Source organism: Trichoderma harzianum (assembly GCF_003025095.1).
Source record: "Trichoderma harzianum CBS 226.95 unplaced genomic scaffold M431scaffold_13, whole genome shotgun sequence".
Classification (NCBI taxonomy): domain Eukaryota; kingdom Fungi; phylum Ascomycota; class Sordariomycetes; order Hypocreales; family Hypocreaceae; genus Trichoderma; species Trichoderma harzianum.
The window spans coordinates 532,706-560,150 of NW_020209261.1; the positions used below are offsets into that span (position 1 = coordinate 532,706).

The 27,445-nt window shown below is 48.9% G+C and overlaps 6 protein-coding genes and 1 non-coding gene across 7 annotated transcripts; 4 read left to right on the top strand and 3 right to left on the bottom strand.

The window, feature by feature from the left end:
• Positions 1 to 218: 218 nt before the first annotated feature.
• M431DRAFT_94885 (hypothetical protein) lies at positions 219 to 6,243 on the top strand (the record flags this gene model as incomplete). The annotated part of the gene is made up of 3 exons (XM_024924626.1): positions 219 to 682; positions 753 to 6,114; positions 6,181 to 6,243. 3 exons carry the CDS (start codon positions 219 to 221, stop codon positions 6,241 to 6,243), a joined length of 5,889 nt encoding a protein of 1,962 aa, XP_024770500.1.
• A 751-nt stretch (positions 6,244 to 6,994) lies between these two features.
• On the bottom strand, positions 6,995 to 12,138 carry M431DRAFT_533839 (hypothetical protein). Its single transcript, XM_024920900.1, has 5 exons — positions 11,764 to 12,138; positions 10,240 to 11,682; positions 9,462 to 10,183; positions 8,705 to 9,403; positions 6,995 to 8,647 (listed from the first exon to the last, which is right to left on the bottom strand). The coding sequence occupies exons 1-5, from the start codon at positions 12,096 to 12,098 to the stop codon at positions 7,257 to 7,259; spliced, it is 4,590 nt and encodes a 1,529-aa protein (XP_024770501.1). The 5' UTR covers positions 12,099 to 12,138; the 3' UTR covers positions 6,995 to 7,256.
• Positions 12,139 to 12,676: 538 nt separating this feature from the next.
• M431DRAFT_511734 (hypothetical protein) lies at positions 12,677 to 13,636 on the top strand. Its single transcript, XM_024919715.1, has 2 exons — positions 12,677 to 13,452; positions 13,525 to 13,636. The coding sequence occupies exon 1, from the start codon at positions 12,890 to 12,892 to the stop codon at positions 13,397 to 13,399; it is 510 nt and encodes a 169-aa protein (XP_024770502.1). The 5' UTR covers positions 12,677 to 12,889; the 3' UTR covers positions 13,400 to 13,452; positions 13,525 to 13,636.
• A 1,120-nt stretch (positions 13,637 to 14,756) lies between these two features.
• M431DRAFT_246269 (hypothetical protein) lies at positions 14,757 to 17,321 on the top strand. The gene is made up of 4 exons (XM_024913746.1): positions 14,757 to 15,492; positions 15,586 to 16,180; positions 16,257 to 16,878; positions 16,943 to 17,321. Exons 1-4 carry the CDS (start codon positions 14,848 to 14,850, stop codon positions 17,238 to 17,240), a joined length of 2,160 nt encoding a protein of 719 aa, XP_024770503.1. The 5' UTR covers positions 14,757 to 14,847; the 3' UTR covers positions 17,241 to 17,321.
• Positions 17,322 to 20,038: 2,717 nt separating this feature from the next.
• On the bottom strand, positions 20,039 to 22,162 carry M431DRAFT_540746 (hypothetical protein). Its single transcript, XM_024921078.1, has 2 exons — positions 21,965 to 22,162; positions 20,039 to 21,873 (listed from the first exon to the last, which is right to left on the bottom strand). Exons 1-2 carry the CDS (start codon positions 22,049 to 22,051, stop codon positions 20,149 to 20,151), a joined length of 1,812 nt encoding a protein of 603 aa, XP_024770504.1. The 5' UTR covers positions 22,052 to 22,162; the 3' UTR covers positions 20,039 to 20,148.
• A 2,721-nt stretch (positions 22,163 to 24,883) lies between these two features.
• M431DRAFT_t161 lies at positions 24,884 to 24,957 on the top strand. Its single transcript has one exon. It is a non-coding gene; the product is annotated as a tRNA-Lys (tRNA).
• A 1,178-nt stretch (positions 24,958 to 26,135) lies between these two features.
• M431DRAFT_485535 (hypothetical protein) lies at positions 26,136 to 26,588 on the bottom strand (the record flags this gene model as incomplete). The annotated part of the gene is made up of 1 exon (XM_024916294.1): positions 26,136 to 26,588. The coding sequence occupies one exon, from the start codon at positions 26,586 to 26,588 to the stop codon at positions 26,136 to 26,138; it is 453 nt and encodes a 150-aa protein (XP_024770505.1).
• Between the last annotated feature and the right edge of the window lie 857 nt (positions 26,589 to 27,445).

The following is a 27,445-nucleotide window of genomic DNA, read 5'->3' on the forward strand; positions in this document are numbered from 1 at the left end:
CCTTTCCCTCCGTTTTATTTGTATTTGCGTCCGCCGTCCTGCGGATTCCCCCATGGGTAGCCTCAGCGCCCATCGCCGTCCTTGAAACGCCAACGGTCGTTGCCCAGAGCTTCGGCTTCGAGCAAAATCGCAGCCTCTCCCTCGAGCCCCCTTGAGCCGCGAACCCCTCTCTTGCGCTGCCAATTTCTCAGCCTCGCACAACGTCGACGAAACCCACGATGGACGAAAACATCGGCCCCAGCCATGAAGGGCCCGCGGCTGCTCTGTCTGCGAGTGCGGCATCGCACCTGATGACCAGCTTCGCCGCCTACGAACCCATCTCGCGTGCCACCTCGCCTGGCCTGCCCTTCTCCAAGTCCGACGACGACGACAAGCGGCGATACCGACAGCGAACCTTTGCATACTTCCGCCAGCTGCCCTTTGAGGTCGAGGAGGAGGCCCAGCGCGATGCTGCCCTCCAGGGCATCCTCAAGCAGCTGTACATATCTATCCAGGCTGAGGACTTCTCTCCCGGTGCGCTGCACTGGACTAGGGAGCTCCAGGGATGGCTGAACCTCAAGTTTGAGATGCCCAGAGACCTGAGGGCCAAGCTGGCCAAGCTCTACTACTCGCTGGCTCTGGCTCCCGGCATAGACAGCAACGTTGCCGACAGATTTGTCCGAATGGCTGTCAATCTGACGAGGTGCGTGGGGTGTGCGGGCAAGTGGGTTGCCAAACCAGCATCAGCTAACTCTTTTTTTCTCTGAATCTAGGAAGAATCACTATCTGAAGCCCGGCGAAGATCTGATCCTCGACTGGAGACTCCTTTGGGATGAGGTCAAAGCATACGTGCTCCCCTCCGAGGTGGCAGCTCACCAGGCCAGCCGAAGACGAGCCGCCAAGCAGCTCCTGAGGCTGTCTCTCAATGCACACACGTATTTCGACCCCAGGGAGAGATTAGCGATGATGCAGGAGTTTTTGCCCTTCTTCAGCCTCAACGACTTCCAGAACGCCTTCGTCGTAATAGGAGCTCTCAACAGCCTCCTGCCCAGTCACCCCGCCCCGGAGTCGGACGTGGGATCGCACCCAGCCGACTTCTTCCCGACTCTCTTCCACCTGTGGTCCTTGGTCAACAGATCCAAGGTCGTCGATGTGGCCTTTATAGACTTGTTCTCTCGGATAGCAAGAGACCATAGCAACTGCTCCTACATTTCCTTTGGGGAGCATGGCATCTTCACAAAGGCTCAATCCGACCTCATCTTTACGGCAATTCTGCGGCTCACCCAGATTCCGGTTGGCCAGGCCAATTCGCCTTACTCGCCCCTCGACTATCTGGCTGGAACCGGCGTGTATTTCGAAAAGGACAAGAAAAAGTATCCGATTGCCTACATGATTGCCCGACTCATTGTGAGCTCTCTGTCTCCCATCTGCTGCGAGCACGACGAGTCCATCATGTCGAGCCTAGAAGGTCTGATAGAGTCTATCGACACCTTCTTCCACCCCTCCAACCAGGGTGCCTGGTCGGGTATGCTTGCCCAGTTGGTTTTGTACCTGACGGATGCCTTTGTGTCCCGGTGGAACCGCGAACAGAGCTCGGAGCTAGAAGTTCCCAAGGATCGTAAGATCAACGATGCCTTGAAGAAGCGCTTCGTCAGTACTCTCAAGGAAGTCACTTTTATGGGAATCTTCTCCAAGAGCACTCGTGTTGCGCAGATATATAATAATGCGCTACAGGGTCTGGCTTACCTCGAGCCTGACCTGGTTCTTCCTGGTGCACTGCAGCGCTTCTACCCGAGTCTTCAGGGCTTGGTCGAGGTTCACAGAACCACCTCCAGTTTGAACGGCCTACAAATGATTGCCAACGTCATGTCCAAGCTCAAGGGCTACCGTTGCCACATTACTGCTCTCTTGGCCCTGGCGCTCCCCGGTATCGATGCAAACGACTTGAACAAGACGCAGTATACCCTGCATTTCATCCAGGCTGTTGCTTACAGCATTCCCATCGTTCCACTGACAAGCGGAGAGAGCCACATCCATGACACGACTTTGGCTATGGAATGGGTGCAGGGCGAGATGGCTCGCATGGAGCTTGAGGGACAAAATGTCAAGATTGACTACAATTCCGAACTCACAGACGAGGACGAGGCTATGATATTGAGATCCTCGACTGCCGGGTTTGGCGAATTCATCATCACGCTCTTGGGCAAGGTCTTTACTTTGCTGGAGAACCTCCCTGACGCCAACCAGGTGAGGGGAGGGACACCAGAGGACAGTGTCGTAAATGCCCTTCCCGCCGCTCTTTCTCCTCTGTTCGCGTCAATGTCAGCGGATCTCTTCGACATTACTCTGGAAAAGATTGCGACGTTTGTTTCATCGCACGTTGTCCATCAAGCCCGTGACGCCATGGCTTGGATCCTCAATGCCCTTTGCAAAGTCAACCCAGAGAAGACCCTCAAAGTGTTTATCCCCATGCTCGTGGTCAATATTCGCAATGAGATCGACCTCAACCACGCAGCTTCTGATCGTACTACTGGTACGGACTATCTGCCTAGAGATCGAGCCCTGGTGTGGCATGTCACCATGCTAGCCATGGCCGTTGTGCACGTTGGCCGTGAGGTCCTCAATTACAAGGACGAGCTGCTCGGAATTGCGCAGTATATGCAAGAAAAGTGCCGTGGCCTGCCTACTATCCTGGTCTCAAACTACATCCATCATCTGTTGCTCAACCTGACGCACACATACCCCATCGACCATGCCCTGTACGAACCCGATGTTCTCGAGAGAGGTCTTGATGTCGCCGACTGGGGCAAGACCACCACGCCCGCTGACCTTACCATTAAATGGCACCAGCCGTCGCCGCCAGAAATTGAGTTTGCCGTGGAGCTTTTTGCTTCACAAATCAAGTCAGCGACCGACCAGCTGGAGCTTTTGCTAAGCGATAATCCGCCCGTGAGTCGAAAGGGCAAGAACAAAGAGTGGTCCGACGAAGTATCCCGGTTGATGCAGCAGATTCGCCTGGTTATTAGCGGCATGGCTACCATGTTTGACCCGAAGCGGGCTTCGGGAGATACTGCCGCGGCGAAGGCTGGTGGCGGCGACGTCGACATGGATATTGAAGAAGAAGAAGCATCTGGGGATGTCGGAGACGACGACCCCCTTGCAGAGGTCGCCGAAGACGAAGAGCTGCGTCCTCAGTACAGGTATAAGGCTGGATACCTATTGAGTCCAAGTGACCCAGTCTATGAGCGCATCCATGATCTGCGGGAGCAGCTTGGTGAGCTGCTGACCAAGACACACGCGTTCCTCACCCAAAACGAGGAAGATGATGTCGAATGTTTCACTACCTTGTACATTGCTTACCGCACGTGGATCACGGACGTTGGCATCGAACGGTCAGCACACCCATTAGAGAGGCATTTGCGACTGTACAAATGCGATATTGCCGCCTTCAAGATCAAGGGCCTGAGAAAGGTTTATCCCCGCCCTCTGCTCATCAAGCGAGCTGAGGCGTACCAAATGCTGCGCATGAAGCACAATGCATCGGCTCGGCAAAAGAGCGAATTGGACAAGCGGCTGTTGTTGGATCTTGCACAGTCATGTCTCTCCTCGTACGCAGACGTCCGTCGTATTGCCCAGGGTGCGCAAGACTCGTCGCTCAAGGTGCTCATTGGTGGCAAGCCATTGGTTATCCCCGTCCTCTTGGAGGGTTTCAAAAAGAGTATCGAGACGAACGACCACGATCGAGTCAAGGGAGCCATGTATTCCCTGTTCTTCACGTCGCTGCTGAGGACGCTTATCAGGGACTGGAGATTTGCCCCCGAAGCCTTGCGTCTCTATATCGAGACTGCTGGCATCGACAAGCCGTCAATACAAACCCTTGGGACATCCGTCATCTATTCGCTGATAGAATTTGGGAAGCCTTTTGAGAAGACTGTCTTGATCGACACCTCCTTGGTAGATACCATCAAACCCGATGAGGACGTCTCATCACCAATTCGCACTCGCAACCAATTCATTCTGCAGAGGCGAGACAAGGTGGAGGCCTCCAAGGCAGAACTCGGACTCTGGCTGATCAAGTTGGCCAAGGGAGCGCACTGGAAGATAGCATCCCGGTGTGCCATTTTTGCAACCAACCTTTGCCTCCGCTTCGACACAATCGCCCCCATGGAATTCGTGGACTTGGTTGCGTACGGTACGAACGATCCGCATCCTGGCCTGAGAAACTATTATCTCTCTGCCTTTACTACACTCTTCTCGACCATTGATATGCGAGCGGTTTATGATCATGATTTCAACAACTATTTGCTTGAAAAGGAAGTGGATTATAGGAACAAAATCCAGGTGCCCGTAGAGAAGGGCGACGCTGAGTTTACCCAAAAGTTCCTGGATGCATTCGAGTCACCTCTCGAAGAGGCCGAATACATGGTGGATGCTGACCACCCTGGATGGTTGGTCTGGGGTAAAACCTTTACGGCGTTCCGAGCTCGTCCCAAGTACTTTGACAACTACGATGATACCGAACGAGCGGTGCGTGACCACATTGGCAAGATTCTGACCAAGGACTGGGTATCTCAGTGCTTTGAGTATCTCAAACAGGAGCCTCGGGATTCCAGTACGGACAGATTCCGCATGCATGAGGTTTACCTTCTCATGCACGTCTTTGACTTGATGCATTATGGTCGGACGGTCGTCACTCTGGAAGACGTCAAAGAGCTCACTACAGAGCTCTACGGGGACGGTAATGATAAGCACCAGCACCGTGCTACGTCGGAGATCCTTGGTGCGCTACTTGCCGGATCCAGCGATGATCCGCCGGAGATTCGAAACAAGGTCTGGGAGTTTGCCGCGCCCTTTATCTTGAAGATCTTTGAGAATGATTTGACCCCGGAGAATTTGCAATACTGGCTGACTTGCATCCATCTCATCCTTGACTCCAAGGACCCGCGCCGGGCTCACGAGATTGTGGATGCCCTCAAGTCGTTCCGTCTCGACATGAACTCTAATGCGGCTTTCAAGGAGTCTTCCAAGATCCAATTGCTTGAGTTTTCGATAGCTGATGCTGGATGGCATTTCCGCCAGGAAAAGCCGCTCTTGGACGATTTCTTGGCTCACATTGACCATCCTTACAAGGCCGTGCGTGAGGCTATTGCTCGTGTTATATCTATCATCTATAAGACGAGGTATTACGAAGCGTTTGAGAATGTGCCAGCACTGCTAGAGGCTAACAAGAAGGCGTCGTCGACTGGTCTGCGGCCATACAAAGCCTCGGAGGACTTTACGGCTACAATCATGAACACCTTTGACCGGCTCGAGAAGTGGCGCCTTGAACGAACCCCAGGACAGCAAGAACAGTCTCAATACACGTCCGGATCCAAGACTGTGCTGGTGTGGCTGGATTGTACATTGTCGTCTCACGAGTGCAGTCAGCTGGTGCCATTCTTTGCAACCCCGTTCATGGATCAGCTGCTCCACATGATGGACGTAAAGGAGGATCCGGAACTCATGAAGTTGGCGTATCATGTATATCGCCATCTCCCCAACATCCCTTTCCGCGATGGAGAAGATGCTCAATTCATCGATGGACTTGTCAGAATTGGCAGAACCGCGGCTAGCTGGCATCAACGGCTACGCGCGCTTGTCAATATGCAGGTCATTTACTTCCGCCGCATCTTCCTGACGGAAGAGCCCCAGCGCGACCTCTTGTTTACCACTGTGTCAGACATGCTTGGCGACCCTCAGCTAGAAGTCCGAGCGTGTGCAGCGACGACGCTTGCTGGAATGATTCGCTGCTCTCCAAACCGCATCCGCGACCCTATGATTGTGCGCCTCAAGAGTCGCTTCGAGACTGAGCTGGACCAAAATCCCATGCCTAAGCGTGGACCCAAGCTCCCCGGAACAGAGACTCCCGTCGACGTGCACAAGCAAATCAACAGGAGACACGCTGCCGTCTTGGGTCTTGGTGCTCTCATCGAGGCCTTCCCGTATGCGACACCGCCTCCTATGTGGATGCCAGAAGTACTGGCGACTGTGGCTCGACGAGCTGCGGGTGATCCAGGAGTTGTAGGCAAGGCTGCCAAGGGAATTCTTAGTGAGTTCAAGAAGACGAGACAGGACAGCTGGACCGTTGATCAAAAGGTAAGACTGTCCAACATTCGCACGTTGAATACAAATAGAGAAGAGATGCTAACTGGCTTTTAATAGTACTTCACTCAGGAGCAACTAGAGGACTTGGAAGGAGTCTTGTGGAAGAGCTACTTTGCTTGATTGCACTTTTTGTTATTCTTGTCCATTTTTTCAGTTCGGAAAAAAAAATTGCATGTAGAGGGGGGTCGTTAGGAATTGTAGACGCAAATATACTGCAGATTCGGCATCAGGCATTCAGGCATCGGCATTTGGTCTTTGGATGAAGGGGGGACTTTAAGGATTCGGGATATGGTATAACGAGTATAGTGCGGGTGGACACAGGACGCGGGGGAGGGTTTTCGCACTTGGGTAGAGACGGGAGGATGGGAAGTTCTCTCTGCTCTTTTTGTTAATATTTGATTTCTCGCCTTGGTGGAGGGCGGTTGTTTGTTGAGGGATTGGTGGGGAATGGAATGAGCATTTTGGGAGATTGAGGAATTGGTGGGATATGAGTAATGGTGGTGGTTGGTTGTTTAGCTGTTAGTTAGTTGTATGAAAGCATTGTAGAGTGTGTGGTTGTCTACATATGTTCTCCTTGTTGCTCTTTATTGTTTTGAGGATATTTAGATGTCTTGACTGAGTTTATACGGCGGCCTCATTTCAGGTGAAGGTGAGTGGTGAATTGGTGGAGTGGTAAAGCTGGCTGCATACAAGGGCAATGCTCACATTCCTGGCCGCTCCAGCGACGCATTAAAGGTCTACTATGAGCAAGATGCTTCCATGGGGACTCTCTCGAGGGTTTCTCTCCCGTGGATACAACCGGCTTTATTGCTATTCAGGCTATCTGCCTCAAGAAGTTTGGCGAACAAAAGACAAAAGATCAAGGACAGCCCCTCAGCAAATCTTAAGTGTACTGTATATTAAATGAATGTAGTAAATAGGGCAGCTTAGGCTCACTCAAAAACTCATCCTAGAACTCATGGATGAACGGGCAGATGATTCATAGAAGCGATGGTAGGGATACAAATACTTGATCTCATACTATGTCCCAATACGCCGACAATAGTCTCAACTATTTGTAATTTCCTTCTTCCTAAACCAGACGCCTTCATCGTGGCCCTTCGACAACCCATTCCTTGGACGAGGAAATCGATTTACCTCCAGAATTTAATGAAGTTCCTCAATCTTTTACCCTTTTTATGACTCCTCTCGGTGACATCTCTCCGCGAATTCCCCTCTTCCTGCACTTCGACATTCAGAGACGCCTCCAAACTCGGCGTTGTGATGCTTGTTGACCCTGCAGATTTAACTGACTCGCTTGCAGCCGGATTTGCCGAGGAAGACCGCAACGTTCCTCGACTGCTTAGCTTGACGCTAGATGCTGTGTCCAAGTTATCATCATCTCGTTGTTCTAATACATTATTGCCGTCGCTCCTGCCACTGAAGTATTGGTGGATATGCCCGAAAACTACAGCTCCTTTCTTGTCGAGCGCCATTACGCCCACAGGTGCCAACACGCGAGGCCCGAGGCGTAACCTCAATAACTTTCTGGCAGTGAGGCATTGTACAAAATCAGTGTGGAAATCTCCATATTTGGTATTGCCTGTACGTCTCTGGAAGCACTCGCAAGGTTTGAATGGGTGGTTTGGCGAGAGCCAAACAACCTTGCTCATTATCTCGGGGCGCTCGTCGTATAGCATCTGTAAAGTTGAAACAGAAGCAGCCAAGTAATATTTCCCTTTAGGTACGGATTTCCACTCGCTACACAGAGCGTGCGGCTCTTCAGGGCTAATCAGGTCACCAAACCCTCGGCCAAAAATGGTGATCGTGTGTAGAGAGGTCATTATATCAACCCATCCACCGCCCCATGAATCAATGTGATTGATACGAAAGTCGATAGGACTGCATGGGCCGACGATATCTTTGATATCAAACCCGATAATATCGCTTCGAATGTCCAACGTTTGCCGAATCCGAATGCCGCCCTGTGAGTTACGGTCGGCTTGCTTGTCAACCAGTATCTCAATAGAGTGCAATATCTCCTTGACTCGTGTCTCGAGGGTGGTGTATTCGGTCTCGTTTCCACCCCCCCCACTGCGGCATGGCTCGCGAGCAACGTAGAGATTCAAATTGAGATTGTCCCAACTCGCCAGAGTCTTCAAGGCTGCTTGGTTTCCAGTAAGGCCATCCCACTTGTCCTTGAACTTCGTAGCGTCGAAGACCCAATTGTACACCGGATTATTTTTGTCTAGATATAGGGATACTTGAACAAGATGAAGTAGTGCAGAAGCACCGTCGGTGAGCCAACCCCGGTGATCAGCTACATCGTAGAAAACGATGGGCTGTACGGCAACCCAACTGAGAAGCCTAGGATAGTCCTTCTCTCGGTTAAGATAAGATGGCTTCGGTTGCTGATTAATGCCCATTCTAACACCAGCACGGACAATGCCAGTCCCTACTCCAATATATAGGCGGTCAATAACGATAGACGGTGGTGGCCCACGTAATCCTGAGGACTTAAGATTTAGATTCGCAGTTGCATCGCCTATTTCAAGTTAGCATCAGAGGTCTGCAGCCGGTAGAACACTGTAGAATCTCATACCGCATAATTCGGTGACTTTAGAGCACCATCCGATAACATGGCGTCTTTCTTCAAGAATTCTAAGAGAAATATCCTTTGTAGCCTCGCCATACAGAGTATCGAGTCGAGGGTCAACATATGAAATCCGCTCTTCCGGCTGTTCACTGACGAGGAGATGCCATACGATGATATCGGCCGCTGCCATTGTTGCGATCATGAGCATGTTGAAACCTTTGATAATCACCCGCTCACCCCACTGCACTACTTGCTGGGAGCCAATGATTGCGGCCATGTCGACCAGAGACATCTCGAGACCCGTGTTTGGCTGCGTCCTTCGAAGAATTGGATAGCCGCGCACTAGGACAGGGTTACAGAATAGGCGACCCCAACAGAATCCAGGACTTAGTTCTGATATATCTGCTGTTTCTAAGTCAAAAGATAGGTTACACGACCCGACTACCGTCAGTCCATGGGACCCTTCATCCTGGACGCGCACCCGGAGATCATTGACACTAGGGGTGCACGCGACTGGGCCGTGATGATCCGAAGAAGATTGCAAGACTGAGGCTAACCATCCAATTTGTTCGCCGATCTCGGATACAAAATATAGGCCTCCAGTCACTGAAATGCAGCATATGGATGGAGATTGAACACAGGCTGTAAGTCGTGTCGCTCTAACGTCACTCCTGTGTTTGGATGGCATGGGTTCATGCGCTTGGTCTGAGAACACGTCAGCATCTATACCATAATATTCTAATAATCCTGCTTTAAATCTCACAAGAACACTCTTGACCCTCGGGAGTTGATAGAAGGGTTTGTATTAGAGTGATTAGAGCATGCCCAGATCGAGGCCAAGTTTGATCCATATAGTCCCTCACGGTCGTAGCCTGCGCTTCATTCCATGACCCCGTTAAGCAAACCATTCTTCCCAGTGCATCTTCATACGGGGGAGAAAAGCCTGCATCACGCATGGAACGATCCAGGTCCCAATTAAAGCAGAATGTCATCTTCACCGCAGATAGTGGCTTTCGACTGCTCATTCTGCGCGGCGATTCTTGTGCACGTAGCTGGGTTCGAATCTTCGTCCTTATCTCCAGCATCGTATTTGGTACTTGAAAGGTCAGAAGGCCGTGCTGGCAAATTGTAGTTATAAGCCACTGGTACGCATCGGACGCTCTGATGTATTGCTCGTAGTGCGGCTGTCGAGAAAGGATCTCAAGACTGTGTGCCTGTTGGAGCAACGGCTCGTTCGAGCCGTGTTCGTGGTTAATATTGTCCTGAACAGGGTCATCTTCTGTGGACGGGCCCAATTCTTCGCCCGCATGGGGCGCTGTTCCAACGTCATCAATCCATTGCATAACCGTTGTCCTGGATTTTATCGATGCTGTTCGATTTAAGAACCCATCTTGGTCCTCATCCTCACTCAAACTGCTTTCGCCACCTTGATTTCCAGTAGTGTCGTGGTCTAGCGGACGAGGGACTAGAAGTTCGATGATCTTCCTGGGCAATTGTCAACAGCAGGGCTTTTCTTGAAGGGATTGCGTGATTACACTTACTTCCGCATTCTATGGATCATATTTGATGCCTCCCGTTGGAATGCGTTTGTGGACTCGCTATTTAGTTTGCATGCAAATTCCGTCAGCACAGGGTCAAGATATCCTGCCTCAATGTTCCCGAAACAAAATTTATCGGAAACTTGCTTCATGTCCTTGATGAGCTGCTCTGCAAAGACTTGTAGGTAACGTAGTCTCGGATCATTTAATAGTGTGTTGATAGAGTATGTATTTTCGATATCATAGTCATCTGTAAACGGTTGTTGCTCTTCTGTTTCTTCTTCAGTTAAAGAATATGAGCTATGCAGTCTCTCAGCGTTAGTAGATTCAACCTCCTTTTGAGTTTCTATCTCCAGCTCCTCAGCTTTCGGCATTGCGTGCGCTTGGTGTGGTCCGGAGCCCTTCGTTCCTGGAGATGACGTGGGTATGGTAGACGGCCTTGCTCTCCTGCTCTGAAGATCATAGTCGAAAGTTGAAAATGGCGCGTATGCCCTCTCCGCGGTATTTTCATCCCAATAGATGCTTTCAGTTTCCGATCCGAGTGCATCAAGCTGATTAGACTTTCCTTTGCAGTCTCTCTCTCCGGAATTGGCCTCCTTGTTACTCTTGTCCGAATCCACTTCCCAGCCATCAGAGTCGTATCTCCTAAGTCCCACATCGTCCATGGGAACTCTAGAGATGAGGCTTTCCATGGAATCAACATTTCCCGACTGAACATTTGGAAGATATTCCATATTCCCCCGCCCCCTGTTTGTTGTTCTCAGCATGCCTGATGGGTGGATGCCCCCTTTTGCAACAATGCTAACTGGTCGATTGGGGTCATTTATTGGTCTCATTTGCTCATATCTCTTGTTAAGCCATCCTCCAAGATTGCGTAAACGGGCAGCGCGGTCCGGGTGCTTGCGTGGCGTAGCATCAACAGCCTCGCGAAGAATTCTGATAGCTTCATCAAGGTCAGCTATTATTATCGTTTGTTCAAATCGCCTGCCAAGCTGAGTGCCAAGGTAATCTAGATGGCCAGCGAGACGCGGGTGGTTCTGTGGCATAGCATCAACTGCCTCGCGGAGAATTTCAATAGCTTGATTAAGGTCATCTATTGAGCCCGTCTGATCAAATCGCACGCTGAGGCAGCTTCCAAGGAAGTTTAAACTGGCGACGCGATTTGGGTGGTTGTGCGGTTGTGTAGTAACAACTACCTCCCGGAATATTTCAACAGCTTGATTGAGGTCATTTAGCGAACCCGTCCGTGCAAATCGCATGACCAGAATGCTTCCAAAATCATTTAGCATGGTAGGTGTTATGTATTTCGCTGTTATACGTATTGCCAGTTCCATAATATCAATAGCTTTGTTTAGATGTTTAAGGCGGCCAGTTTGCTGATAACTTCTTGCTAGTCTTATTACTTCACTATTCAAGTTGATTCGAGTTGGTGGGGTTTCTTCATTTCTGTAGCGTGTTAGTGTTGTGCCTCTATTTTCCCTATGTTGAGTTACTTTCTAGCGATGGACTCAACGCATTACAACTTACAAGCCTGTAGCATCTAGTACGACTTCAAGATCTTCCGCGGTAGCCCCAGATTGGTGACCCCAGGAAAGTACTGTAGTTAAGATAGTACATCGCCGACTGTGATCTGGGTGGCTTGCAGCTGTCGCCGCGGCCCATTCCTCAGCTCGCTGGATCGCCTTCTGAAGGTTTTGTCTATTGTGCCATCTTCGGAACATCAAAGAGCAAAGGTAGATGTAGAGCTCGATCTGGTCGTCGTTCGTAGGATCCTCGTATAGCTGTGCAAGGGATTGGAGATCTTCCTCGCTTGCTTCATTAAAGGAAGAGAGCAGCTCGGCATCAATGTGAAAGTCCTCCATAATGGCAAACGTATTATAGCAGTCTTATAGGATGGATTTGATGGTTAAGGAAAGATAAACATAGCGACTGCACGAATGTTTTAGCTGTATCACTTAATAGACATATATACAGCTAACCACACATACTTCGGATATGGGCATATATCTTATGGTTACATCGCAGCGGCATTATTGCCTAAGGCCCAGCTCATCAAGTCATATCTCCTTACCCCCTGCAACTGATGTACTTCTACGAATCTTATAGGCCGTTTTATTTATGCCTAACAACATGAGGGCGAAGCTGCTGGCAAACATCCTACCCTTGCTGCATACTATGTTTCTACGAGCCTTATTGGATGTCTGCCCAACAAAGCAAGGCTGCACCCTGCTTCTCGCTCCACCATATATGTATATAAGAGGTATGCTTCTGTAAGCTTTATTGGGCATTCTGCTGATGCCCAACAAGAACAAGGCGAACTGCTATACCTCCCACTCCGCCATATACATGTATAGAATGCCTTATTCTACTTCTTTCGACCTAATGACTGGGCAATCTTTGTCGGTATACTCATGAAATAAAAATCTCTGGTTGCCAAACAGCCTATAATACTTATCAGCCATACTTATCATGGTCTAAAATCGTTATAACAGCTATTTAATATGACGCATATCCCATCTTTTCGCATGAAGCAATGGGCTATTTTAATGGGCTTGACTATTGAAGACATGGATAATGCCTTCGGGGTTGTGTAGGAGATGTATCGAAGATGAAAGAGTAGCTAGAGGCAGGGCTTGATTCTGTAGACATTACGATGCTCACTGCGTCAGCACCTCTCGATTCATCTTCTCAACTTCCCTTAGAGGATCAGGACTCCTGGCCAACCTCCTCAAACGTGCTAAAGACGCTGAGAAGAGTGACCGTCTCTGCAGAAAAGGGTTACCTTGTCTATATAAGTTATTCAGGGCATGGTGTGCCTGAAAAACGCAGCGGTAAATCTGCTAATCAGTCGGGAGACTTGGCCCTAGTTCTCTTCCAGAATAACGAGCATAGCACAAGCTACTTCGAAGGAGATACTCGGGCTTACTGTTTAGAGAGGATGAACAAGCAAGGACTCCTTGTCACCATCGTCCTTGACTACCACTTCTCGGGAAGTATCTTGAGAACTGGCGCCGTTCGAGGCGTAGGTATTCGGTCTGTCGATTATGTCGAAGCCACCACTCCGCCAGATCATCAAGAACACTTCGGTTCTCACGATAAAAACTGTTCTCTTTGCATCTACACATTATCAGACGACTGGCTATACGATCCTATCGGTTTGTGACCCTAATGAAGTTGCACACGAGCTCGAGCAAATTATTACATCCCTCTTGTATAGTATGCTTTGGCTCCTTCAATAGATTGTTGAATTTGTTGACTCAATTGTCTTACTAACACAGGAACGCTCAGGAAAACCTGTACTACTTATAATACAAGCACCTCAACCAATAGCTGGAACTAAGAAAAGATACGAATGCTGTTAGGAAACCCTGAAAATAGCTATCAACTTGTGTAACTTGTGCATCTTAAACTTTTTTTTTTTTTTTTGGTGGTTGCGGTATTGCTGAGTGTTCGATTGCTGCTTTTAGATTTCGTGTCCTGTCAATAATGCTAAGCTACAATATACGTGAAGCCTCTCAACTGCCAGTAAACTAATTGGAGTTATATATAATGCGGCAGAGTGTGATTAATAAGTAGACTTAACGGAAGTGCTTTGCTCATCTGTGTGCGAAAGCCCTTGGCTGTCGTTTATAAGCCACAATGCAATGAGATCTATATGGGGGTTTTACCTCTGCCTAGAAAGGGGAGAAATAGATGGAGTCATTTTTGAGACTGTCTAGAAGAGTAAAGATGTGTAATTCAGACTACCTTAATCTAGTGGACGCTTCTTTTTCGTGCCCAGGTGTTGCCAAAAAGTTAAGAAGACATAATATAAGAATACTGTGAAATAACGAAATCGTGTGAAGGAGTTCCGCGGGATGTGCGAGTTATGCGGGACGAATCATGGTTGATAATAGATTTGACGGTCATAAATCCGCCAGTAGTGCCCGGGAATAGTCTTTCTAGAAGAGTATCAGGTGCTGATTTTGGAAGTACGTGGAGCTGGAATGGTTATGTAAGGTTGCAGTTTTTAGAAAACAGGGCTCCTGCACTATGTGTGGTATAATAGAGTTAAGCACTCGGAACGAATTCCGTTTAGAATCAGTATTTATAGTTAGTTAGACAGGCTGCCAGCAGAACTAAAGATGTGTACTTACTATCTCCAGGTACAAGGGCGTGTAAGAATAAGTCGATAATAGAAGATACCAGTACTAGCTGAACGCATTTAATCTTTAATTCGCTGTGTTGGAATGTCCAGACACCGCAAGGTAGGTATCACACCTAGTAAGAAGCCCATCCATTCAATCGGCCAGGTTTAATACTCGACAGTCGGTCTAATAGCCATAGTAATGGCGAATACGCGGTATTCATTCGTCAGAAGCAGGGTGGCGTAATAAAAGCCCAATGCAACATTGGGCACCAGCAGCCTGTTGGACTCCCACAATGCAACCTGGTCACGAGTCTGGGATCCTAGTAGAGACCACTATTAAATTCATGTCTTAGATACATTACAGCAGTTAGAACCCTGACTCTTACACAACCACAATATATATATCGCCTTCCTACCCCTTACTGCTGTTTCGCTGTGCACAACTTTAGCAACGCTGGTAACCAATAAAATCCAACGCTAAAATGGAACGCAAGGATTTTAGATTCACTGAGCGGCTTAAAAGGGTAAAGGGAAAATTGCGCCTTTCGAGGTCTAGGAATCAGAATGACAGATCAGACTCCAATTATATCGAAACACCCCAGCAGCACCATACCAGAGCGAGGATCAATGAGTCAATCGTCGAGAATGACAGGTCTGACTCTGTGTTTGCGAATTCGAATCAAGACCCCCAAATGCAAGAAGCTATTGTGCCAACTAACAATTTATTCGTATCTGGCCATTTGAAGAAATTGCCAAGTCTCCAGCCTGCCGATGCTACAATCCAGGAGCTCTGGAATGTAGCATACGAGAATTTGAGAGAAGAAGACGGCGCACTTATCAACAATTATGAGTCGAAGCTCCAAGGAAATCTCATCGCCGGCCTAAGCTTGATGGCTGGGCCAAACGCAAGCCTCAGAGACAGAATGCAGACTATCTTAGACCATAAGATGAATGAGGTCAACCGAGATATATGGAAGCTGAGATTTATGAGCTCTGAGATTGAAGCTAGAGCCCTTGTGCAACCTGTGTTGGACGTCGTGAATTTTGTCAATGAATATATTGCCGGCGCCGTGAGTGCCAACCCTTGCGCCTCTATCGCTTGGGCTGGAATCAGTTTATTATTGCCAGTAAGTTGCATCGCGTCGCTTAGCAGGCCAGCTATCGGTTGACAATTGTAGTTTTTTATGAATCCATCAGCTCAAAACGCATCTTTGGCTAAGGGATTAGCATTCATCTCCTCGCTTATCTCTCAAAGCCGAATGAGAGAGGAGCTATATATCCGACGCTATGAATCGCGCGCCGATCAATTATTTCCACAATCTCATCGCGAGTATAAGATCAACTTAGAGAGACTGTACCGACAGATTTTAAAATTTCAAGCTACAGCCTACTGCTACTTAACTAATAATACCCTATCCCGCCTTCAATCAGATATTATTCACTGGAACGACTGGGATGGACTTATTCACGATATTCAGCAACAAGATATTGCATTTACTGGTCTGACTAAGATCTGGTGTGATATGCAGTATAACGAAGAATGCATAGCGGCTGAGAGACGATATAAAGAAACAGTAAGCCTTTGGCTCAGTGTTGAAAAGAATGTCTCTGGCTTAAAAAAAGCCGTTGAGGAAGCACAGAGAGAGAGAAGCTATCAAGGTCTCTTGCAATGGCTATGTTCTGTTGACCACACCATGATGTATAATACTGCTCGTGATAATCACGAAGCCGGTACGAACGAGTGGTTGATGGAACATAGTGAGTTTAGAGCATGGGAGAAGAATCCTAAGTCGCTCTTGTGGCTCCATGGTAAAGGTGAGTATAATATGCCATTTTTCTTTCTTTTTTTCTTATCTCCGATTGAGTTTCTAACCTGGCACTCTCTTCTTAGCCGGCTCTGGGAAATCAATTCTAAGCTCCTCTGTTATTGAAAAACTTTCCGATCAGTATCAAGGAGATGCCTCTACTACTCTCGCCTACTTTTACTTCAGCTTTAAAGATTACCAAAAGCAAAATGTAGACGGTATGCTAGCATCACTAATTAAGCAGATAACTGCTCATCGACCATATATACCTGAAACAGTGCAACGCCTTGGGGAATTTAAAAATAAAGGAGGACGCCCAGATTGCAAGACGCTTGAGGAAGCACTAGTTACCTCTATGTATGGATTTTCAGCCGTATATATTATCATTGACGCTCTAGATGAGTGCCCAGTGGTTAATAATGAGCGGAAGAAGCTCCTTATAAGCTTGCAACGTATATTTACTAAGGCACCTAACAGCCTTCATATTTTTTATACAAGCCGCAAGGAATTCGACATAGAAGCAACAATGAGGCCAATGTTGTCCTTACCTTTCACAGCTGAAGTGGATTTATCTATGAAGCGATATTTTCTTGATAACGACATTGGCCGGTATATCGATTTTACTCTTCAAGCTGCTGAATATATTTCATGGCCAGAGAGTATTAAGGAAAAGTCGAGATTAGCGCTAGTTGAGAAAGCAGATGGCATGTAAGTGATTTTAAGAATCAAATCATGGGACTAGTGAGGCAGTGGCCACTAACTATGGATGAAGGTTCCAATATGTCCGTTGCCAGTTTGACAGTCTTCAGAAACTCTCCTCCGCAGACGCTATTGACAAGGCTCTCCAAAACCTTCCCAATGGTCTTGATGCAACCTACGACAGAATACTCCAAAATATCGATTCTGAATTTCCAGACTTTAGACATCAAGTCAAAAAATGCCTAAAGTGGCTCGCTTTTTCAACTTGGCCTTTGACGATTGACGAGTTCGCGGAGGTCTTTACCTTCAATCCGGATGATGATGATGCACTCAGCACAATGGAGCGACTTTTGACTCGAAAGATGCACTAAAGTACTTTTCAGGATTGATCGTGACTGACGAATGGGGTTCTTGGAAAGAACGGCCTTCGAGAGTCGAGCTAGCTCACTTCTCGGTTAAGGAGTATTTGATATCTGATCGAATTTCTCAAGGTCCTTCATCTGCCTTCTCATTCAAAGAATTGGATGCTCACATGTGTATTGTGCACTTGTGCCAACAATATCATCTGCAAATGAGCGCCAGATCCGACAACAAGGATACTAATCAGTATATATTAGAGAATCGCGCATCTACATGGGAAACGCATCTCGAAATGATACCCCGTGCGTCTTGGCCCTCTGGGATTGTGCAGGATGCGATGCTTGCATATGAGGCCCGCAGTCAGAGCTTGTTTAACATAGTCTTCCCAGCCATAGACAAGCTCCGTGGGCTTTGGTGTGTCGAACGAGAGGATGAGCTTATCGAGCATCTGCTTCTGCAACCATATTTATATACTGCTAGACGCGGCTACTGCCAGCTGACTGAAATGCTGATGTCACCGGAAACCAACATGGGAAAATATCTGACTCAAGAAGACTTAGATATGGGACTCAAGAATGCCGTGTTCACGGGAAAGATGAACATTACAGAATTATTTCTTAACATGGGTGCCGACTTAAACGCGGGGGGTAGGGAGCGTGCTCTGGATATAGCGGCAGGCCAAGGGCATATAGCGATGATGGAGCTCCTTCTCGATCGAGGGGCAGAAATCAACGCTCGCAGTCAAGGATGGGGTTCAGCGCTGAGATGTGCGTTCAGGTATGACGAAACGGGTGCCCTCAAGCTCCTTATAAGCCGCGGAGCCAGCATTGACTCACCAATGCTGGCGACAGCGGTTAGTAGCAACTACGCGCGTCTGGAGAATGTCAAGATCCTGCTTGATCATAGTGCTGATTTAATCAGGCAGGGGTTCTACCTGAGTCTGGATCATTATAACCGTACAGCACTCAATTCTCTGCTAGAAAGCGGTACCGACGTGAAAGCGTTGGGCGAGCAAAATGAGTCCTTACTTCGGGCGGCGGCAAAAATCAGTGGACTCTTTTATGATGGACCCTTTCATAATCCTGCGTCTAAACTTCGACAGATCAAACGTCTACTGGAACTCGGTGTGGAACCTAAATCTCAGGCCGGATTTCTGCAACATTTGTGCATGGTTCCCTTCCGAAACGAAGTTATCGCAGAGGAAACCATCGAAACTATAAACCTTTTGGTCGAAAAAGGTGCTGATGTGAATGAGGAAGATGAGGAGCTTGGAACGGCATTGCAGGTGGCATGCTCGACTGTGTCAACAAAGACAACGCTTGTGGAACTGCTACTGGAACATGATGCTGATGTGAATGCCCAAGGAGGACGCTACGGCAACGCCCTCCAGGCGGCTTGTCAATCGAGAGCCCTGCGCCACCATGTCTGCGGTATTCGTTATCACGATTCTCACGCAAAAGAGGAGCGTCTCTCGTGTGCACAAGACACGGCGCAGCTGCTACTAGACCGTGGCGCCAACATTCATGCTCAAGGGGGAAAGTATGGGACAGCCCTCCAAGCCGCCTGTTTCAGCGGGAGTGAGAACCTGGTGCAGTTGCTGATTGACCACGGGGCCGATGTCCATACCCAAGGTGGAATATATGGAACAGCGCTACAAGCTGCAGCGATAGCGAGTTCGCAAAACCGTTCGTACGGAACCAGAATCGCAAAGTTGCTCATAGATCACGGCGCCGATGTCAACGTCCAAGGCGGAAAATACGGAACGGCGCTACAGGCAGCCTGCGCCAGCGGATTTCGACAGATAGAGATGGTGCGACTGTTGCTAGAGAATGGCGCTGATGTCAATGCCGAAGGAGGAGAGCATGGGACCGCACTCCGGGCTGCCTGCAAGGGGAAGATGGGAGATGTCAAGGTGGTCCGCTTGCTGCTTGATCACGGTGCCAAACTCCATCTTCACAACAGCAGCGCCTGGCACGTAGCTGCTCTCTCCAACGACGACAATGCGCTGCTGGAGCTGCTGCTTGATCACGGAGCCGATGTAAACGATGCACATGGCCCGCATGGCACCGCCCTCAATGCCACTCTGCGACGTGTTCTGGAGAGTGATCAGGATGATCCGGGGTCGGATGAAGAGTCAAAACAATACTCGGAAGGGGTATCAAGGAGCACCTTCGTACCATCCGAACTATTCAATTGGGTTGAAAGGGTCAGCTTTTTGCTTAAGCGTGGCGCAGACGTTAATCTCGTGGCCGAGGAATACGGCAACGCACTCCAGACTGCTTGTACTGTACAGTATCCAGCATGCATCTATTTTTCCTCGCTTGACTACGTCAAAGTCATCAATACTGGCACTGACAGGGTGAAATTTCTTCTTACAAACTGTCGTGACGTGGATATCAACGCGCGCGGCGGGTTGTTCGGCTCCGCTCTGCAGGCGGCGGCGTACACGGGTCAGACTGAATCCATCATGTTACTGTTGGGCAGAGGAGCCAAGGTCGATGAGGGTGGTGGCAAGTACGGCAGTGCACTAAACGCTGCCGTAATACGTGGTTTTTGGGACATTGTGCAAATACTACTCGATGCTGGTGCAACGCCAGACTACGACGAGGTGTTGCAGCCAAACAAAGAGTGGCTTCAGCTTGTCCGCGAAGAACATGGTGAAGGTGCAGTGCAAAGGTATAGGAAGTTTTGTGAGGTAGAGCAGGCAAAGAGACGGAGCACAGCAAGTCAAGTATATGCCGATCAAGGTGAAACCGAAGAACCTTAAAGATTAGACGCAGAGTTCTCGAGACAAGAATAGGGAAATGACAATTGCTATCTATAAGTAAACACACACCTCGCCCCTTATACTGCTATTTATTAATGAGTTTATAATTTCCATTGCCGCATTGTCTAAAATACATGACCAATACTTGGTGTCTAAGCTCTGCAAAGATGTCCATCTGGCTGCTGAACCCAACTGTCAGACCCAACACATGTCTGACAGTAAAACAAACTTGTCGGATCATACTTTTTCTTGGTAGCCGCAAGCGTAGGCAGCGCGTCTCCATAGAAATTAGATAGATAGTTGGGATCGAGATAGTTGCCCTCGTTCATGTACGAGCCCGTGCTCGGCGCAAAAACCTCCTGAGCTTTGCCTTTGTTGAACGTAATGTCGTCCCGCGCCTCGGCGATATCTGCATATGGCGTAACATCATCCCAGTTACGGGCCACAATATTAGTCAGGAGCGCGCGGCGGTAGGCAGGGTTAACGCCCGTGAGCGGCGGTACGTTGGCTACAGCACCACCACCGGTGATATCAACAACAACGGAGGTGTTCTGGCCAGGGAGACCTGCGGTAACATTGACCATCTGTCGTATCGCGGCTGTATTGGCAGCAGTGAGATGCTTTTGCTCATAGAATCGCGATGACATGAGAATGCCCCCGCCGATTGCCATGGAGTTGTTCTGCAATGCCGATGTGTAGCTAAAGTAATCAGGGAAAGGAATAAGCTGCAGAGTAACGTCGAGGCCTCGCGACTTATACGGGGCTAGATTAGCCATGACTGGGGCCATGGTCGACTGCACTTGCTCCACGGTTTGGTTGAAGACACCAGTAATCATCTCCAGCATGCGTGAGGGCGGCGCCAGGGACGACTTGCCATCCCACGCTACCCAGGCTGCGTAGCCTTGCACACCACCGGCGAGGAGGGCCGGCGTCTGCTGATACCAGACTGTCACGGCGTCGAGAAACGTCTCCACGTCATCCACGCCCGTCTGTGGCGACATGAGCAGCACAACACCAACCATGGGCGTGTCGGGGTAAGTCCGCACAGTAGCGCTGGTGACAACGCCATACGTGCCTGGGCCGCCGCCGCGGAGGGCTTGGAACAGGTCTGGGTTGGAGCAAGGACTCGCCAGAACCGTAGAGCCATTCGCAAGAACCACGTTGTATTCCAGGACCTGGTCCGTACCTAAGCCGTACTGATGCATGGCGGCACCATGTCCGCCGCCCTGGAGATAACCACCCGTCATTCCAACAGAGTGGCAGGTTCCGCCAACGACAACGACACCATTCTGGTGTGCCTGCGGGTAGACGTCGTCGAATGTGACCATACCACCAAGCTGCACCGAGCTACCGCCCCAGTAAGAACTGCCGCCCTTCTGGACAGCTGCACAAGCCTGCGTCGGAGCATAGACGTCGTGGAAGACAATGGGAGGTTGAGATTGGATGGAACGACCTAAGTAACGGGTCCAGATTTCCAGACTGCCGGCCCCGGCGGATCGACCGAGGAAATCGTGCCCCGTGTTCTTAATCGTAACGCGGATGTTGTACTCGTTGGCAAATTTCAACCCAGCGCTGATGGCTTCGGGGGTGGTGGCATTGATGCTGTAGATCGCAGACTCGCCCAACGAGCATGATGACGAGTTTCGCCCAGGCAGATCGCAAGCCCATGTGTGGGGGAAGTCATATCCCGTGGGGAATTTGGCCTGGAAGACCGAGTTGGCCCAGTTTGCCTTGATGTCGGTACAAGCAGCATCGTCTTGATGGGTGCCTGGGTAGCAGGGTGCGGCGACTGGAACATTTCTAATCAGATTCCCCGAAGTCGTCTTGTTCAAAGCCGCCCACGCCGCATCAGATGGCCAGCAAGAATCACCAGGAAACTAGGTGTAGCAGGCCAAATTAGACATTGAAGCTTCTCAACCGAATGTATCGATTCACACAGGAAGATGAGTGAACAGGAGATGCACTTACACATTTGCAATCTGCCTCAGCATTCTGGACTAAGCCCGCCAGAACGACTGCTCCAAGTGACGTGAAGAGATTCTTACAAGCGACCATCGTAAACCGTGAATGAAATATGAACGAATGAATGGATTGATTTGTGTAATGACAGAGAGAGCAGATGGAAAAAGAGACACATCATTCATTTATATAGATATTCTAAGATCCCCTAGTTTATACGCAAGTTATTATTACTATTCCTATCACATATAAGATCTCTCACAGATAAAGTTAGATGCTCCACAAACTCTGCCATATGCCGGGAATTGTTATGAGGTGAAATGAATCATACTTCTCATTACCTGGGTTAAAGGCTAGACATTCGCTGATCCAGATTCTAGAGGCACTGGTAATGCAAGGGCTCCTAGTAATACAGGGAATAGAGTGAGAATTTTCCGTATATTTCGCTCGCCGAACAGCGATGGGAGCGAGATTCTAAGACAGATCAGGTATTTGCAGGGTTTTTACCGAATCGAACTAGCGTTCTTGCCTCATGTTACTGTAACGTTCTGCATCCACCGTGCCCCAGATTTGATGATACTCTGACCGTCACTTGCCGAGCACTTCTACCCCTTTCTTAATAGTACACACGTATAGTATTTCACTGACTTCGGCTTCTTCTAGTCATATGTAAATACATGTAAGCGTGTTATCAAAAGAAGTATTTGCCCCATGGGCAAGGCTTGCTGTTAGCCGATAACTTACATCCAGCATTCCATAGTACCCATTAAATTTGTGTATGCATTTTTCAATGCCTACACCCCAGTACCGAATTATGGAGTTGTTGGCAGTTCAATGCCACTTTTAAGACCGAACTTTTATCTAGCTTATGGTCAGAGACTTCAGATGGGGGAAACGAACACATTAGGCGGTCTAATATATAGTTCTAGTCGGTAGTTTAGCCCTTAACATCCATATATATGTAACTCATAGAAGCGTCCTCAACGACAATTAGATCTTCATTAACCTAGAGATCGTCTGAAATTTCCTTAATTAAAAGGATACCCCTCTCCTCAAAGTCTTCGGAAATCTTCTCTCCCGAATCTTTCACGCCGTCTTCAATCGCTTTGAGATTCCCTTCGTCTTCTTCCACAACAGGAAGACCAAGTGCTGCCATCTGGGTGCGTCGCAATTGCATGTAAGATACATGTAGTCAAGAAATGCGTAGCGCCTCCAAAATACTTGTATATAATAACTGGCTGGAACAGACAGCCATCATCCGCTTCATTGGGTTTCAAAGTTGCATCAATCTAGTTAATCAAGCATCACGAGACGGATAATAAAGCATATGTCGTGTATTCATTGAGTGCTATATTCATGCAGTTGCATTTCGGTGACAATTCGATGGCAGTTTCATGACAATGAATTTGGGCACACAATAGACAGTACTGAGAACCTTACTGAAGAATACATCTCCTGTGGCCGTAGACAGCTAGCTGGGAATAGCCCTATCATTCAGTTCTATGGAGACGGAGTCTCCGATGGAAATGTTGGGGATGGTTTGCCAGGTATCTATTTTACAGGCAACAACTTCTCAAGGATATCAATACGCTCGAAGAAGGACGACGTAACCTTGATCGGCGCATTAAATCGAACCGAAGTCATCAACGTATTTTTGATCTGAAAGCCGCCGATTAGTTCATATTAGCTCTTTCCACGGCCAACTCGTTGCTTATGTAGCATCTAATCAGCCTCTGAGGCTCACGTTTGCAGAACGCCTGTCATTGACGCCTGGCTACAACCAACCGGCACTCAGCACTGTCCACGCCGTCTTATGAAACATTTGTGAAGTTTATAGTGATATTTCCGATTTGCAGCAGATATTCAGGGCGAAGAAAGTTGATATAGCTGACCTAGCATCTCAAGCTACGGAGCGTGCTAAATTATGGTCCTCGGTGCTTGGGGGGGTTCCAACGCCCAGACGCAGACCAAATCTTCCCTGCATACGATAAGCCGACGCATTGTCTTCACCTAGCAAGAGATCAATGAAAACAATGGACTCTCCGCCGATGTGGATACCAAAGCTTTCCTAGAGATTCGTTGGCAAGGTTTGGATATACGGTGCTACATATCCCCATAATGGTATTTTCTAAAGATTATGCGTTACAGGATACGAATTTTATTCTTTTATTAACACTGAATCCTAATAAAAAAGATACCGACATCAGAATGAGCATGGAGATTGCTCGGCTTTCCGTCAAACCTAGTTTCATCGCATTCTTTATACTTAGGGTAGCTCAGTAGATGAGCAACATCCTTCTTATAGTCAATATGACAGGGTGAAAAATTACATATTTTGCCATGGTGAGCCCATTGCCGTTGGCCAGGATTTGCACCAATCTTTAGCGCAGCCGCGTGAAGCGCAAGAGCAATCACCAGTTTGGACAGATGCTGTCTGTATTGATCAGAGGAATGATAAAGACAGAAACAACCAAATCCTGCTTATGAGTTCAATGTATCCCTACAGGTATGATATGAATAGCCAAATCAATACATGGGATTTTATAAATTAAAAATGTGGTTAGAAAGCCCTAAAAAGGGAAGTCCTTTACTCGTCTAATCTATGCGTGAAAGCCTTGGCCGACTGGGGCTGTCATGTATAAGCCACACAATAAAATCCAAATGGGACCTCTGCCTAGAAAGGGGGGGAATAGATGGAGTCATTTTTGAGAGTGTTTGAAAGAGCGAGGCTGTGTAATCTGGGCTGTTTAAATCTAGTGGATATTTCTTGTTTATGCGCGGGTGTTGCCTAAAAGGAAGAAGAATATGAGAACAATGAATGCTGTGAAATGACGAAATCGTGTGAAGGAGTTACGTGGGACGTGCAAGTCATGCGGGACGCATTTGGGGCTTGATAATTGGCTTGATGGCCATGAATCCGCCAGTAGTGCCCGGGTAGCTCAATTGGCTAGAGCGTGCGGCTTTTAACCGCAAGGTTGGGGGTTCGACCCCCCCCTCGGGCGAAGACCCTACTATCTTTTTTGCTCTTTATGCATTTTTTGTTGGTTGGGCGTGGGATGGGGATGGGAATAAGCGGTGCTTCAATTAGAATTACCGGATTTTTATTTTCCTTCTTTTTTTGATCGTCTTTGGTGACAGGGGCTGAACATTGGGGATTAATGCCGAGGATGTAAGATGGGCAGAATCGGTGATATTGGACTAGCCAAGCTGCCCAAGGACACTAAAAGGCTAGGCAATGAGATGAACTAGGTGATAAGTGGACGAGAATTCACCAGGAGTTGAAATGGGAAGGAGATGCGTTGGCAAGCTTGGTGAGGTGACAGGTGTCTAAGATAGTACACCTAGGTCAGGCACCTGTGAGGGAACACCTAGTGAATCGATTGCCCACGTACCTAGTCATGGATCATGAGACGGGGCGGTCTTGTGAAGCCATCACGACTGGGAGGGACAACACATCAGGCTTTTGGAGCCCCTTATTTAGCCTCGCAGGACGCTGATACTATGACAGCGTGAGTCCGTGTAAGAAGAGACGGTGAGTAAGCGGTGAAGGTGAAAGGGGAAATGGATATACTACTAAGTCGTGGCTGTGAACAGCCAAGTCCTACGCGAGTGGCTGTTCCGAGCTGTTGGTATCACCCGGTGAGTATCACCATGATGGGCTGCCGTCCATCCAAACACATCAATGTCAAGACTAAGTGTATACGGGTTAGTAGGATTGACAGCATGGGGTAAGTATCTATGTGTGTTTGCATGTTGGCAGGTTGTTGGCATGTTGTTGGCATGCAAGGTACCCCCATCATCGAAGTTTCTATTCGGGCGTCTAGATTGGCGCAGCGAAGGAAGAATTTGCCCGAATTGGCAATCGCCGGAACATTCATCCACGGCGGGAGAAGGAAATAAGACTGGGGAAAACAGAAAGCCCAGTCGGGAGCCTGCAGCCGGATCTCATGGTGTTGGATGTTGGCAGATTGCGATTTGGGGCAGTTGGAGCGATAGAGGATTTCAGGCTGCTTGCAAGGCTGATACAAGCGGAGTGGTTGCATGTACAGCATGAAGTAACTGGTACCGCCGGGCTCAGGCTCAGGCTGCAAGGGACCAGGACGGGACGGGGTGGCTGTTAGCGCCCTGGAGGCCTAAAAGGCTGATGGACCTGAGCGCTGCAGAAGATGGCTGGGGTGTTTTAGCGGCGGGTCGCCATATGGCCGCTATGGGCACCGTGGCCGCGGATGTGCACGCGCGCAGGTACAATGGCGCCTAGCAGGTACCAGGTACGAGGACGGAAGACGTCACCAGACACGATTTGGGCGATTGCAGTACCTGGTGCCTCTTGCCTGTGCTGGTGCTGGTGGGCGACTAAGAGTTCGTTCTGCGACTTGGTCCATGCAACATCAACAAAACATCCATGATTCTTCGACTCCTCCTTCTTCTCCGCCAGATCCCCGACAAACCCTTGCACGCACCGCCTCGGCTTCCCGGTAACTCGGTCTAGTAACGCTTGAGATTGTCTATCTACTACTAGGTAGGTAGTTAGACGAGTTTCCACTTGGATTTCCATTTCGTTTCGACTGACGACAGCCAAGCAGCTGAGCGGTCTTGGCCCGGGGCCAATCAGACAAGCGAGACAAAGAAACATTGGAAGCTTTCATTTCCAAGGTTCTTTCAGCTGCGCACAGACAGACGGTCAGACAGACAGACAGACAGACGAGTGGCTTGCGCCGAGTCGAATCGAGTTGATCCAGCGCATTCATTTCATTCACCGATAATTCAGACCTGGTATGTCAACGGCAGTTTGCCCTTTTCTTTCATGTGCTTTGCTTTGCTGTGCTGAGCGCCTAAGCCCGTTGAAGGTCAGGTCAGCGGGGCCCCAGCGCTGTGGCTTTGCCTTTGTCCGCTGGCCGAAAGACTGAATCCGTGCCTCTTTAGTGCTGGGCCCGTGACATATGCAAGCGCCGGCTGTGACCAACGCGCATTTGGACGGCTCTTAGCCTGGAGGGCTGGCTGCTTTTGCTTTTCGCTTCTTACCTCAGCCTCGTGTTCTCGAGGCTTTTGTTCTCTTTAGGCTGCCAGAGGGTTGCTGGCGGTTAGGCGATTGGGGTTTCGCTTTTATTATTGGGTTCTTGGGTTTTTGGGTTTGATTATAGGCGTCTCTTGCCCGAGCTGACTCAACCGTCTTCAGCGTCAGACAGATCAAAGGCAACAGAGATATATAGCCCCAGCGCTTCCATCTCGTGAACAAAGGACGCTGGAGCCAAACAGAACAAAGCAGCGTGGCAGTGAAGCTCATCACGGACAAAGGATTCAGGCGACATCCATCACAAAGGGGGTCTCTGCCTGCTCGCTACCCCGTTCACCTGTCCCACCACACACGATCCGGCAATTTCACTATATGGTTCCCCTCATGCCAGAGTTCAGCCCTGCTTCCAGCCTGACCACCCGCTATCCCTCCTCACCTTTATATTGCTCTTGCTTCGGCGATTCTTCAAGTTGTCC

Bases quoted from the DNA above. Each gene is read 5' to 3' on its own strand.
- M431DRAFT_533839 (XM_024920900.1), bottom strand. From the start codon at position 12,098: ATGGAGGACTTTCACATTGATGCCGAGCTGCTCTCTTCCTTTAATGAA. The intron at 10,184-10,239 runs GTAAGTGTAATC...ACAATTGCCCAG, and splicing joins ATGATCCATAGAATGCGGAA to GAAGATCATCGAACTTCTAG. The intron at 9,404-9,461 runs GTGAGATTTAAA...ACGTGTTCTCAG, and splicing joins CGAGGGTCAAGAGTGTTCTT to ACCAAGCGCATGAACCCATG.
- M431DRAFT_511734 (XM_024919715.1), top strand. From the start codon at position 12,890: ATGCTCACTGCGTCAGCACCTCTCGATTCATCTTCTCAACTTCCCTTA.
- M431DRAFT_246269 (XM_024913746.1), top strand. From the start codon at position 14,848: ATGGAACGCAAGGATTTTAGATTCACTGAGCGGCTTAAAAGGGTAAAG. The intron at 15,493-15,585 runs GTAAGTTGCATC...TCTTTGGCTAAG, and splicing joins GAATCAGTTTATTATTGCCA to GGATTAGCATTCATCTCCTC. The intron at 16,879-16,942 runs GTAAGTGATTTT...CTATGGATGAAG, and splicing joins GTTGAGAAAGCAGATGGCAT to GTTCCAATATGTCCGTTGCC.
- M431DRAFT_540746 (XM_024921078.1), bottom strand. From the start codon at position 22,051: ATGGTCGCTTGTAAGAATCTCTTCACGTCACTTGGAGCAGTCGTTCTG. The intron at 21,874-21,964 runs GTAAGTGCATCT...TGCTACACCTAG, and splicing joins CTGAGGCAGATTGCAAATGT to TTTCCTGGTGATTCTTGCTG.